Here is a 13,916-nt window from a genome sequence, read left to right on the forward strand (position 1 = left end):
CACACACACACACACACACACACACACACACACACACACACACACATACACACACACCCAGAGCACACGCACACACACACGCACGCACGGACGCCGATGGACTTTCTCGACATTAACGTCTCCTTAATCTGCCTGTGAACTTTGGACGTGAGCAGGTGGTGTGTGTGTGTGTGTGTGTGTGTGTGTGTCTGTGTCTCTGTGTCAGTGTCTGTGTGTGTCTGTGTGTGTCTGTGTCTGTGTGTCTGTGTCTGTCTATGTGTCTGTGTGTGGTGGCAGGAGATATCTGATGGGGCTGTGGGGCGGGGTGGGGGTGGGGATTATGTGGCTAAGATCGTGACATCCCCTCATACAATCTACCGCTGTGGTAAATCTTCTTGAAAACCTGGATCGATACTTCATTCTGTCTGTCTGTCTGTGTCTGTGTCTGCCTGTCTGTTTCTGTGTCTGCCTGTCTGTCTGTTTCTGTGTCTGCCTGTCTGTTTCTGTGTCTGCCTGTCTGTGTCTGCCTGTCTCTGTCTGTCTGTCTCTGTCTGCCTGTCTCTGTCTGTCTGTCTGTCTATGTCTGCCTGTTTCTGTCTCTGTCTGCCTGTCTCTGTCTGCCTGTCTGTCTGTCTCTGTCTGTCTGTCTGTCTGTCTATGTCTGCCTGTCTCTGTCTGTCTGTCTCTGTCTGCCTGTCTCTGTCTGCCTGTCTCTGTCTCTGTCTGCCTGTCTCTGTCTGTCTGTCTCTGTCTCTGTGTGCCTGTCTCTGTCTGCCTGTCTCTGTCTGCCTGTCTGTCTGTCTCTGTCTGTCTGTCTATGTCTGCCTGTCTCTGTCTGTCTGTCTCTGTCTGCCTGTCTCTGTCTGCCTGTCTCTGTCTCTGTCTGCCTGTCTCTGTCTGTCTGTCTCTGTCTCTGTGTGCCTGTCTCTGTCTGCCTGTCTCTGTCTGTCTGTCTCTGTCTCTGTCTACCTGTCTCTGTTTTCCTGTCTCTGTCTCTGTCTGCCTGTCTCTCTTTTTCCTGTCTCTGTCTCTGTCTGTCTGTCTCTGTCTGCCTGTCTCTGTTTTCCTGTCTCTGTCTCTGTCTACCTGTCTCTGTTTTCCTGTCTCTGTCTCTGTCTGCCTGTCTCTCTTTTTCCTGTCTCTGTCTCTGTCTGCCTGTCTCTGTCTGCCTGTCTCTGTCTCTGTCTGCCTGTCTCTGTCTCTGTCTGCTTGTCTCTGTCTATGTCTGCCTGTCTGTCTCTGCCTGCCTGTCTCTGTCTCTGTCTGCCTGTCTCTGTCTCTGTTTTCCTGTCTCTGTCTGCCTGTCTCTGTTTTCCTGTCTCTGTCTCTGTCTACCTGTCTCTGTTTTCCTGTCTCTGTCTGCCTGTCTCTGTCTCTGTCTGCTTGTCTCTGTCTCTGTCTGCCTGTCTGTGTCTCTGCCTGCCTGTCTCTGCCTGCCTGTCTCTGTCTGTCTGTCTATGTCTGCCTGTCTCTGTCTGTCTGTCTGTCTATGTCTGTCTGTCTGTCTATGTCTGCCTGTCTCTGTCTGTCTGTCTGTCTGTCTGTCTCTGTCTGCCTGTCTCTGTCTGTCTGTCTCTTTCTCTGTCTGCCTGTCTCTGTCTGTCTGTCTCTCTTTTCCTGTCTCTGTCTGTCTGTCTGTCTTTCCACCTCCCTTTTGCTGTTTTCAGCTGCATCCTTGTGAAACTCCCTTCGCGTAAACTTAAAAGAAGGAAGAGCTGTTCATTCTCTGTCTCTCTGCCTCCCTGTCTCTCTGTCTTTGAACCTTGATCACCGGTGAACACTGTCTTTGAACCTTGATCACTGATCAACACTGTCTTTGAACCTTAATCACTAATCAACACTGTCTTTGAACCTTAATCACTAATCAACACTGTCTTTGAACCTTAATCACTAATCAACACTGTCTTTGAACCTTGATCACTAATCAACACTGTCTTTGAACCTTGATCACTGGTTAATACTGTCTGTGAACCTTGATCACTGGTCAACACTGTCTTTGAACCTTGATCACTGATCAACACTGTCTGTGAACCTTGATCACTGATCAACACTGTCTTTGAACCTTGATCACTGGTTAATACTGTCTGTGAACCTTGATCACTGGTCAACACTGTCTTTGAACCTTAATCACTGATCAACACTGTCTTTGAACCTTGATCACTAATCAACACTGTCTTTGAACCTTGATCACTGGTTAATACTGTCTGTGAACCTTGATCACTGGTCAACACTGTCTTTGAACCTTGATCACTGATCAACACTGTCTGTGAACCTTGATCACTGATCAACACTGTCTTTGAACCTTGATCACTGGTCAATACTGTCTGTGAACCTTGATCACTGGTGAACACTGTCTGTGGACCTTGATCACTGATCAACACTGTCTGTGAACCTTGATCACTGGTGAACACTGTCTGTGGACCTTGATCACTGGTCAACACTGTCTGTGAACCTTGATCACTGGTGAACACTGTCTGTGGACCTTGATCACTGATCAACACTGTCTGTGAACCTTGATCACTGGTGAACACTGTCTGTGGACCTTGATCACTGATCAACACTGTCTGTGAACCTTGATCACTGGTCAATACTGTCTGTGAACTTTGATCACTGGTGAACACTGTCTGTGGACCTTGATCACTGGTCAACACTGTCTATGAACCTTGATCACTGATCAACACTGAACCTTGATCACTGGTCAACACTGTCTGTGAACCTTGATCACTGGTCAACACTGAACCTTGATCACTGGTCAACACTGTCTGTGAACCTTGATCACTGGTCAACACTGATCCTTGATCACTGGTGAACACTGTCTGTGAACCTTGATCACTGGTGAACACTGTCTGTGGATCTTGATCACTGATCAACACTGAACCTTAATCCCTGGTCAACACTGAACCTTGATCACTGGTCAACACTGTCTGTGAACCTTGATCACTGGTGAACACTGTCTGTGGACCTTGATCACTGGTGAACACTGTCTGTGAACCTTGATCACTGGTGAACACTGTCTTTGAAGTGGCAGATACAAACAAAAGAAACAGTATGATCACACAAAAACATGTTCCTCTGTCACAGTTATTCTCCACAGTTACGACGGATGCTATATTGGCGCTCAGGAAAATCCAAAACAGAAAAGGCCAAATGCGGTGCAAGATACGAGAATACTTTATCTCTAAAAGATAAATTGTTGGCACATTTGCTGAAAAAAAGGCAATGTAATTTTGGTGTCGAAAGGACACCAAAACATGCAACAGTAGTCCACAAATGTAGGAATCAACAACGAAACACCTAGGACGTGTGTTTGCACATCAACTACCATACACAAAGTAGTCCCAAAATGTAGGACCAGGCTACCAACACGACCACTGTTTCGCAGAAAAACAAAACCAACACAACACTATTCCATATGGAAAGGATCTTACTGCTTTGTTGTTGGTGTAGTATCACAGCTGGATGTTGTGGTTTTGGTTGGTCACTGCCGTGCTCGCCATGTCTTGGATACAACTTTCCATACTACGTACACAACCACGGAAATGTATCCTATTCGCTTTCCTTGTTCTACAGTTTGTTGTATTCTTTCCAGTATACTGTGTTCTTCAGCATGCTCTTCCATTGTCTCTTGTACACTTTCCATCACATCTACCCATGCGACAATCCTATCTTCCATCCGTCCAAACATCCTTTCTGTTTCTAGCAGTATTGTTGGCTGTACTGGCTGTATTGGTAGTATCGTTGGTTGTACAGGTTGTGTTTGTATTGGTTCTGTTTGCTCAAAAGGTTCTGTTTGTATTGGCTGTTCTATATTTCAAACCTTTCGTAGTCTGTTCCATCCAATATTGTATTTGTGTTGGACTTCCGAAGCAGATAGAACACCTTTCGAGTTTTGTATTTTCTCTGTGTCTTCCAAATATAGATCTGTCTTTCCCATTGTATATAGTAGAATATCAAAACTCCAAAATAGAAGTATGGAAGCTAGAAAAGAGTTTGTTTTGGAGTATAGAGGACCAAAACAGAATCCCAGAGGACCAAAATAGGAGTATGGAAGCTAGAAACGAAACAACATGTGTTCTAGTAGACGATATTTCCGAGAATGGAGAACAACGCAGAACGTCCATCCAACATACAATTTTCCAATTCTATTTTTCTCTATTTTCGAAGATTCTTCGGTTAGACAGCCTGCCAGTTTCCATTCGTTTGTGTAGTATGGTATCTTTTCCGATTTCTTGTATTCTTCTGGAGGTATTTCCTTTCCATCGAAATGTGTGAGTTCCTTTTGACATGTTCTACAATCGAATCTTTGTGGTGCGTCTCGGAAGAACAGAAGTTCCATTTTCCACATAATGTTGTTTTTTTTATCTTCAACTGGAAGAAATTGCTACGATCTTATCCTTCCTCTTTGTTTTTGTTGTTCGCTCTCTCCAAATGTGGAAATATATTGGCTTTTTTGTTTGGTGGAGATCTATGTTTTGCAGTTCTTTTTCCAAAAATTCTCCATGTACTGGCACTACTCCCCCTTGTTCCCCCATTCCGTCTCTGGGATACGCATACAATATGGTTCTCTCCACTCCTTGGAATTGCATTTTTGCATATTTTTTTGCTGCATATTTACCTTGTTCCATATCCAAAACTTTTGTACATTGTTTCCATTTTGTTGGATCCATCCATTCCATATATGGATCCTCCTCTTCTTCCATTTTCTCCAATTTTTTGGCTACCTCCAACAATTTTTTTGTCTGGAAATCTTCTAGTATAGATTGGGTTCCAGCATATATTCTTCTCCTGGAAATGTTTCAGTTCTGCTATGTATATGGAGAATATTGCTATTTCATTGTATGCCAACCAATACAACATCCTATTGTTCTTGTTTGGTCCTTCCACTGAGAAACATGTGTGTAGTACTTCCAACAATGCTGCGAGTTTTATTCTTACCCAAACGACTTCTGTTTCCTCTTTGATCTCTAGTACAACTCGTATTCTCATTCCATCCCATCCTACATTTTGTTTCTATACGAATCCCAATGTTCTCACCTCTGTTTTTGGAAAGTCTCCTATCTTTTTTGCTGTGGAATATATGGATAGAACATCTTCCATTCGTTCTCTGCCCAGTTTGTTCGATGGATTGTATTCTTCTATATCCTGTACAGTTTGTTGCAATCTTTCTCGTTCTTCCTGTTTTCTTTGTTGTTCTTTTTCTCGCATTCTCTCCATGGGGATTCATATTTCGCCCAGTTCTCCTTTGCATCCTGCTTTGTGTAGAGCATCTAGGATTTCTTGCATCCTATTTTCCCTACCGATCTTGGACAGGGTGGATATTTGTCTGTCTGTTGGAATTTCCTGTATTTTGTATTTTTGATGTTCTACACCAATTCTATGGCACTTGGTGGTCCTCCATTCCCAACAAATGTATTCTGTTTCCGGTAGATACTTTTGTATATCCACTGGAGATTTCGGTATCTTCGTTGGTTTGCGGGATGGTGCGAGTATTGTTCTGGAATCTTTGTGTTTTGTGTAGCATCGCAGTGGTGCTAGTTCTAGATTCTTAGGTTATGCATCCAAGATGTCCATTCGAAAGATGGGACAGTTTCGGAACCCAAAATCAGATATTTCCCATTGTACAGATTTTTTTCCATTTTTGTCGTCTTCCACTGTTTCCTTCGATAGAGATATTCAGTGATCCTACCTGTTTTGGTGTGCGCGTACCATGCCACAAATATGGATTCCAATGGTCTACAAGCTGCAACAAGACATCGATCTATCTTGGAAGCATGATTCGTCCATTGTCTATGTGGTGGTTGTTTGTCAAATAGTTTTTTTTTCCAGATACAATGCCCAATACATAGTCTTCTACATCTTTGTTTCCTTTTGTTGCATATACAGAAACTTATATCCTAGTTCAACCTCTCGCTTGCACATCGGGATGTTAGAACATTTTTCGTAGATGGTCGTTCGGACAATCGACATATTCCGCCAAATGTCCTCCCACAGGGTTTTGTATCTCTCCTGCTTCGAAGTTGGATACCACTTTGTTGTACAGTTTTGCCCGTATTGTGCATCCTCCAGTTTTCTATCCACGTGCATACATTTTCCCCAAAAGTGCCTGTATTGTCCAATATGGTGGGTACATCGCTTTCCATCGCATCGCAATAGGTACCCTGTTCTCGAAATCCGTTTTCCTGGACCAAATACTCCACCAGTTTTTCTCTATCCAGCACACCGGTGAAATCTCTCGTGTAGTATATGGAATATATTCCGTATCCCAATGCCTGTTGTTCTTTTTCGAACTTTTCCAGTTTGTCCAATGTTTCTTTGATTGGAAGTTCGGACACGTCCACTTTCGCGACAAATCTCCATATGGTTCTCCCCCTTTTCTTTCTATCCATTTCCTGTTCGACAACTGGTTTGCATCTCTCTCTGTCCTAGATATTGTAGAACGTGCAATGCTCCCAGGTGTGGATTTTTCTAGAAACACGGTGTACAAGATAGAGGTATGGAGGTGCATATCGAATCCATATGCACTTTTTGGAGCTCCTAGCATGGAGGATACAATAGTTTTTGCCACTCCATTTTCTCCCGTTGTACAACTCGCCTTCCCAGATACACATACCATGTCGTCTTTTCCGAGATATCCAAATACGTACATGTCGTCCACAAAGGTAGGCAACTCTTCAAACAGCTCCAACTCTGTCTGCCCTTCGTTCCCCTCCAAATAGTCTACTTCCGATATGTCAGACAATAGAGAGCTTTCGTACGCATTTTCTAGTAGTAGATGTGGAACAATACATTTTTTGGTCCGTAGACGTAGTAGTCGTCACCATTCTATACTCATTGTATATCATTGTTGTATATTTACATTTTATCTACTTTCTAATTAGAAGTGTTGTTTCGGCTACTTTGTGTTTTGAATGTTTCTGGTGTTTGGAAATACATTTTTGGACGACTGTTGTATGTTTTGGTGTCCTTTCGACATATGATGGTCCTACTTGTTTGGGCTACTTCGTGCATGGTAGACGATTTTTGGAGTCCTTTGTGGAAATGCAAGTCCTGCACTTTTGGGCTACTTTGTACATTTGTGTGGGGTTTCTGCAAAACGACAGTCCTACATTTTTGGACTACTTTGTGTTCTACAAACAATGGTCGTTGTATATATAGGATGGTAGACGAAATGGGCATATGATGGTCCTACTTGTTTGGGCTACTTTGTATATTTGTGTGGAGTTTCTGCAAAACGCAAGTCCTACATTTTTGGGCTACTTTTTGTAGATGGTAGACGATGTTCTACATTTTTTGAGTCTTTTGTGGAAACACAAGTCCTACATTTTTGGAATACTTTGTCAGTGGTCATCGCATATATAGGATGGCAGAGGAAACGGACGTACGATGGTTCTACAATTCTGGGCTACTTTTTTGTGGATGGTAGTCCATGTGTTGCTGGTTTCTGCAAACGCAAGTCCTACATTTTTGGGCTACTTTGTGTTCTACAAACAGTGGTCCTGTACAAAAAAAAAAGTGTGGTCGTTGTATATATAGGATAGTAGACGAAACGTGGTAGCAGAAGTAGAAAAATGCGCTCCTATAAAAAATGATTACATGTTATTTGCACACAAATTACATGGTGCTTCTCGTGCTTCTCTGGTATCGATATCATCAAAATTATAGTACAAATCTGACATTTTGCATATCATGCAATATACGTGCAAAATTGCATGTGCCTAAATAGACCGTACTAGGTGTCTAGAGGCATCTATTTTGCAAAATCTGTGGATTTCTTGTTAAAAAGTGGTCTAGAACCCTGGTACTTATACTACTGCTTCCTTGTTCTCCAACACCACCCATGTCAGCTCACTTTGGATGTATGTAGAGTGGGAAAGAGAGAGAGTGTGTGTGGGGGTTGGGGTTGTGGGGGAGTCGGGGGAGGGGGAGGGTTTTTTTTTTTATAGAAAGAGTGGTCATGAATGTTTTATGTAACGTATGTTTCTTTCATGTAAAGCGCCCTGAGCTCTTAGAGAGAAAGGGTGCTATATAAATGTAGATGATGATGATGATGATGATGATGATATCATATCCATATTTCCCCAGAAAACAGTACAGACTATATCCATATTTCCCCAGAAAACAGTACAGACTATATCCATATTTCCCCAGAAAACAGTACAAACTGTATCAATATCCCTCCGGATAAGAGTACAAACTGTATCCATATTTCTCCAGAAAACAGAACAGACTATACAATATGCATGTCACCACCACCATCCATTCCATTACCCACACACACACTGGCAGCTTCAGTTCCCCACGGGGTCAGTGTGGCCGATACACCACAACCTTCTCCACCACCACCACAAAAAAGAAGAAAAGAAGAAGAAGAAGAAAAAAAAAAGAAGAAAAAAAAAAACCCAGCCGGGGAAAAATCGACGCTGGTGATATGTCTCAGCTTTAAACCATGACAAGTTTCACTTTGCTGTGAAGCGGACATTGCCTCCAGCTAGCTTGCTGAATCAATCAATACATGTTCCACTCAAGCTGACTCCCCGAAGGATCGCGATCCACAAAACTAAAGATTTCTTCAAGACTCCGGCATAGCAGAGCCAATCTGCATGTTAGCCTTTTGGCTGCTGGCGACACTTTGGCTGTTGCTTGTATGTGTGTGTGTTTTGTGTCGATGTGTGTGTGGGAATGTGTGTGTGTGTGTGTGTGTGTGTGTGTGTGTGTGTGTGTGTGTGTGTGTTTGCTACGTCTGTGTTCGTGTGTCAGTGTGCACACATACACAATGAAATCACAAAGCCTCCTTTTCTCCTTCACTGTGTGTGTGTGTGTGTGTGTGTGTGTGTGTGTGTGTGCGACTGGAAAAAAGATCGGCTTATTCATTGGAAAGAACATTGGCTATTTTAATCTGAATACAATATAATGTCTTAAAAGACCCAATTGGTATTTTTGCTATTAAAATCTAATGAATAGATTTATAACTTTATTGTACATAGTCTTATATCTAAAACAATACAAAATATCAAATAAATTTAGTGAACGTTGTTACAACAAACATATAAACAGCAATAACGTCTGCTCCGAAATTTGAAAAAAACAACAACCCAAGAACCCCCCCCCCCTTTTTCAGCATTATATATTTTCTTGTATTTTGGACTATATCTATAAGATACAGTGGAGTGATGGCCTAGAGGTAACGCGTCCGCCTTGGAAGCGAGAGAATCTGAGTGCGCTGGTTCGAATCACGGTTCAGCTGCCGATATTTTCTCCCCCTCCACTAGACCTTGAGTGGTGGTCTGGACGCTAGTCATTTGGATGAGACGATAAACCGAGGTCCCGTGTGCAGCATGCATTTAGCGCACGTAAAAGAACCCACGGCAACAAAAGGGTTGTTCCTTGCAAAATTCTGTAGAAAAATCCACTTCGATAGGAAAAACAAATAAAACTACACGCAGGAAAAAAAAAAAAAAAAAAAATGGATGGCGCTGTAGTGTAGCGACGCGCTCTCCCTGCGGAGAGCAGCCCGAATTTCACACAGAGAAATCTGGTGTGATAAAAAGAAATACAAATACAAATACATTGTTTCGAAACACAAGCGCATGTGCACACATATCGCATGCACGCACGCTCGCATGCACTCATTCACACACACACACACACACACACACACACACACACACACACACACACACACACACACACACACACACACATCTACACTCTGTCTCTCTCTGTCTCTCTCTCTCTCACACACACACACACACACACACACACACACACACACACACACACACACACACACACACACACGCTTGCTTGCTTGCATGCCCACAAATTCACACCTCCAAATCTCCTCCCTCTTTTTCTTCTCCTTCTCCTTCTTCTTCTTCGTCGTCGTAGTAGTCGTCTTCTCCTTCTTCTTCTTCTTCGTCGTTTTCTTCTCCTTCTCGTTCTTCGTCATCCTCATCTCCTCCTCCTTCTTCTTCTTCTTCTTCTTGATCTTCTTCTTCTTCTAAACAAACCGTAGTGTTGTTTTTTTATGCATATTTTTTGTTTGAGCATTTTGACGTTCACATGCATTGATGTTTATGAAAAAAAAAAAAAAAATCTTCACATATCCATTGGACCACAGCCTATACATGAATAAACCATACAGAACATATAGAACTTGTGGAATATCTCTCCCCCACACCCACCCCACCCCTCTCTCTCTATTTCTCTCTCTCCCTATCTCCCTCTCTCTGTCTCTCCCCTTTCTCTCTCTCTCTCTCTTTCTCTTCCTAGTCAGCGCCTGCATGTTAATGAAATGTGATATTCTGTCACTCATTCACAACCTCCACCCCCATCTCTTCCCCCTTCTTTCCTGTCTGTCTGTCTGTCTCTGTCTCTGTCTCTGTCTCTCTGTCTCTCTCTCTCCTCTCTGTTCCCGCTCCCTCTTCTCTCTCTCCTCTCTGTCCCTGCTCTCTCTCTTCTCTCTCTCCTCCCTCTCTTCTCTCTCTCCCCGCTCTCATTCTCTCTCTCACTCGCTCTCTCTCTCTCCCCGCTCTCTCCTCTCTTCTCTCTCTTCCCGCCCTTATTTTCTCTCTCTTCCCTCTCTCCCCGCGCTCTCTCTCTCCTCTCTCTCTCTCTCTCTCTCTCTCTCTCTCTCTCTCTCTCTCTCTCTCTCTCTCCTATCTTCTCTCTCTCCCCCGCTCTCTCTCTCTCCCTTCTCTCTCTCCTCTCTCTCTCTGCTCTCTCTCCCCCCGCTCTCTTTCTCTCTCCTCTCTTTCTTCTCTCTCTTCTATCTTCTCTCTCTCTTTCTCTCTCTCCCCGCTCTCTCTCTCTCTTCTATCTTCTCTCTCTCCCCGCTCTCTCTCCCTCTCCTCTCTCTCCCCGCTCTCTCTCTCCTCTCTTTCCCCACTCTCTCTCCCTCTTCTCTCTCTCTTCTCTCTCTTCTCTCTTCTCTCTCTCTCTCCTTCTCTCTTCTCTCCCTCTTCTCTCTTCTCTCTCTCTCTTCTTTCTCTCTCCTCTTTCTTCTCTCTTCTCTTCCTCCTCTCTCTCTCTCTTCTCTCTTCTATCTTCTCTCTCTCTTCTCTCTCTCTCTCCTCTCTCTATCTTCTCTCTCTCCCCGCTCTCTCTCTTCTCTCTCTCCCAGCTCTCTCTCCTCTCTATCTCTCTCTTCTCTCTCTCTTAACTCTCTCCCCATTCTCTTTCTCTCCCCGCTCTCTCTCTCCTCTCTCTCTTCTCTCTCTCCCCGCTCTCTCTCTTCTCTCTCTCCCCCTCTCTCTCCTCTCTCTTCTCTCACTCCCCGCTCTCTCTCTCTCCTCTCTCTCTCTTCTCTCTCTCCTCTCTCTCTCCCCGCTCTCTCTCTTCTCTCTCTCTAGCCCTTCTCTCTCTCTCCTCTCAAATCTCTCTCCCCGCTCTCTCTCTCTCTCTCCCCTCTTTCTCTCTCTCCTCTCTCTCTTCTCTCTCTCCCGCTCTCTCTCTCTCCTCTCTCTCTCCTCGCTCTTTCTATCCCCTATCTCTCTCTCTCTTTTATCTCTCTCTTCTCTCTCTCCTCTCCCGCTTTCTCTCTCTTCTCTCTCTCTCTCCCGCTCTCTCTCTCTCCTCTCTCTCTCCCCGCTCTTTCTCTCTCTCTCCTCTGTCTCTCGTATCTCTCTCTCTCTTCTCTCTCCTCTCTCTCTCCTCTCTCTCTCCCCGCTCTCTCTCAATCTCCTCTGTCTCTCTCTTATCTTTCTCTTCTGTCTCTCTCCTCTCTCTCTCTTCTCACTCTCCGCTCTCTCTCTCCTATCTTTCTCTCTCTTGACGCTCTCTCTTTCTCTCTTTCTCTCGTCTGTCCCTCCTCTCTCTCTCTGTCTCTGTCTCTCCTCTCTCTCTTCCCGCTCTTTCTCTCTATCTCCTCTCTCTCCCCGCTCTCTCTTCTCTATCCTCTCCCTCTCTCTTCTCTCTCTCACTGCTCTCTCTCTCTCCTCTCTCTCTCTCCTCTCTCTCCCCGCTCTCTCTCTCCTCTCTCTCTTCCTTCTCTCCCCGCTTTCTCTCTCTCTCTCTCCTCTCTCTCTTCCCTCTTTCTCCCCGCCCTTTCTCTCTCTGTCTCCCCCCCTCTCTCTTCTCTCTCTCGCCGCTCTCTCTCTCTTTCTCTCTCCACGCTCTCTCTCTCTTCCCTGTCTCTCTCTTCTCCCTCTCTCCGGTCTCTCTCTCTTTCTCTCTTCTCTCTCCACCCGCTCTCTCTCTCTTCTCTCTCTCCCCGCTCTCTCTTCTCTCTCTATCCGCTCTCTCTTCTCTCTCTCCCCGCTCTCTCCCTCTTCTCTCTGTCCGCTCTCTCTCTCTCTCTCCCCGCTCTCTGTCTCTCTCCTCTGTCTCTCCTCTCTCTCCCCCGCTCTCTCTTCTCTCTCTCCCCGCTCTCTCTTCTCTCTCTCCCCCTCTCTCTCTCACTCTCTCAATCTCTCTCTCCTCAATCTTTCTCTCTCTCTTCCTCTCTCTCTCTGTCTCTCTCTCTCTCACTCTCTTCTCTCTCTCTCTCTCTCTCTCTCCCCCTCTCTCTCTCTCACTCTCTCTCTGTGTAATCCTGTCCTAGGTGTTGGTGCCAACGAAGCCTGTCCCTCTGTCACAGTGGTCGACAATGATGGATGAGAACGGATACACACAATGGGCAATTGATAAAACCATTCGGTTCTTCCTTTACACACACACACACACACACACACACACACACACACACACACAGAGTGTTGTTTCAATTCCGTCTCTCAGTCACAGTGTTGTTTCACGAGGCTGTCGTTGAACCAGAACCTGACAGTATCTGTCTGACAACCTGACAACAGTATCTGTCTGACAACCTGACTACAGTATCTGTCTGACAACCTGACTACTGACAACCTGACAACAGTATCTGTCTGACAACCTGACTACAGTATCTGTCTGACAACCTGACTACAGTATCTGTCTGACAACCTGACTACAGTATCTGTCTGACAACCTGACTACAGTATCTGTCTGACAACCTGACTACAGTATCTGTCCGACAACCTGACTACTGACAACCTGACAACCTGACTGGAGTATCTGTCTGACAACCTGACTACAGTATCTGTCTGACAACCTGACAACCTGACAACAGTATCTGTCTGACAACCTGACTACAGTATCTGTCTGACAACCTGACAACCTGACAACAGTATCTGTCTGACAACCTGACTACAGTATCTGTCTGACAACCTGACAACAGTATCTGTCTGACAACCTGACTACAGTATCTGTCTGACAACCTGACAACCTGACAACAGTATCTGTCCGACAACCTGACTACTGACAACCTGACAACCTGACTGGAGTATCTGTCTGACAACCTGACAACAGTATCTGTCTGACAACCTGACAACCTGACAACAGTATCTGTCTGACAACCTGACAACAGTATCTGTCTGACAACCTGACAACCTGACAACAGTATCTGTCTGACAACCTGACTACAGTATCTGTCTGACAACCTGACAACCTGACAACAGTATCTGTCTGACAACCTGACAACCTGACAACAGTATCTGTCTGGCAACCTGACTACAGTATCTGTCTGACAACCTGACTACTGACAACCTGACTACAGTATCTTTCTGACAACCTGACTACAGTATCTGTCTGACAACCTGACTACAGTATCTGTCTGACATCTGCAGATGACATTCTATTTCCACAGTTTTGTTGTTGTTGTTTTTTTTTTAGTGGATTCGTCACCTCCATACTTGTTATGAATATACTTATCATGGTGATGCCTCCTCCACCTTTCTGTCCAAGTGTGTTTGCCTGAAGAGGAAGGTGGCGTGATGGTTAACGACGCTCGCCTGCCAATACAGAGAGTCCGTCAGGGTGTAGGTTCGAATCCCAGTCTCGCCCTTTCTCCTAGGTTTGACTGGAAAATCAGACTGAGCACCTCGTCATTCGGATGAGACGATAAACCGAGGTCCCGTGTGCAG

The 13,916-nt window shown here is 44.7% G+C and overlaps 1 protein-coding gene across 1 annotated transcript in view; it reads right to left on the minus strand.

Annotated features, from left to right (window-relative positions):
* Positions 1-13,916, minus strand: part of LOC143274607 (uncharacterized) — a 57,872-nt gene that overhangs the window by 20,208 nt on the left and 23,748 nt on the right. Inside the window, exon 3 of the mRNA XM_076578474.1 lies at positions 10,868-10,995. Coding sequence (XP_076434589.1) covers positions 10,868-10,995 — 128 coding nt within the window. The remainder of the gene's footprint in view (positions 1-10,867; positions 10,996-13,916) is intronic.

The sequence above is a fragment of the Babylonia areolata genome, chromosome 29 (genome assembly GCF_041734735.1).
Source record: "Babylonia areolata isolate BAREFJ2019XMU chromosome 29, ASM4173473v1, whole genome shotgun sequence".
In the NCBI taxonomy this organism is placed as follows: Eukaryota; Metazoa; Mollusca; class Gastropoda; order Neogastropoda; family Buccinidae; genus Babylonia; species Babylonia areolata.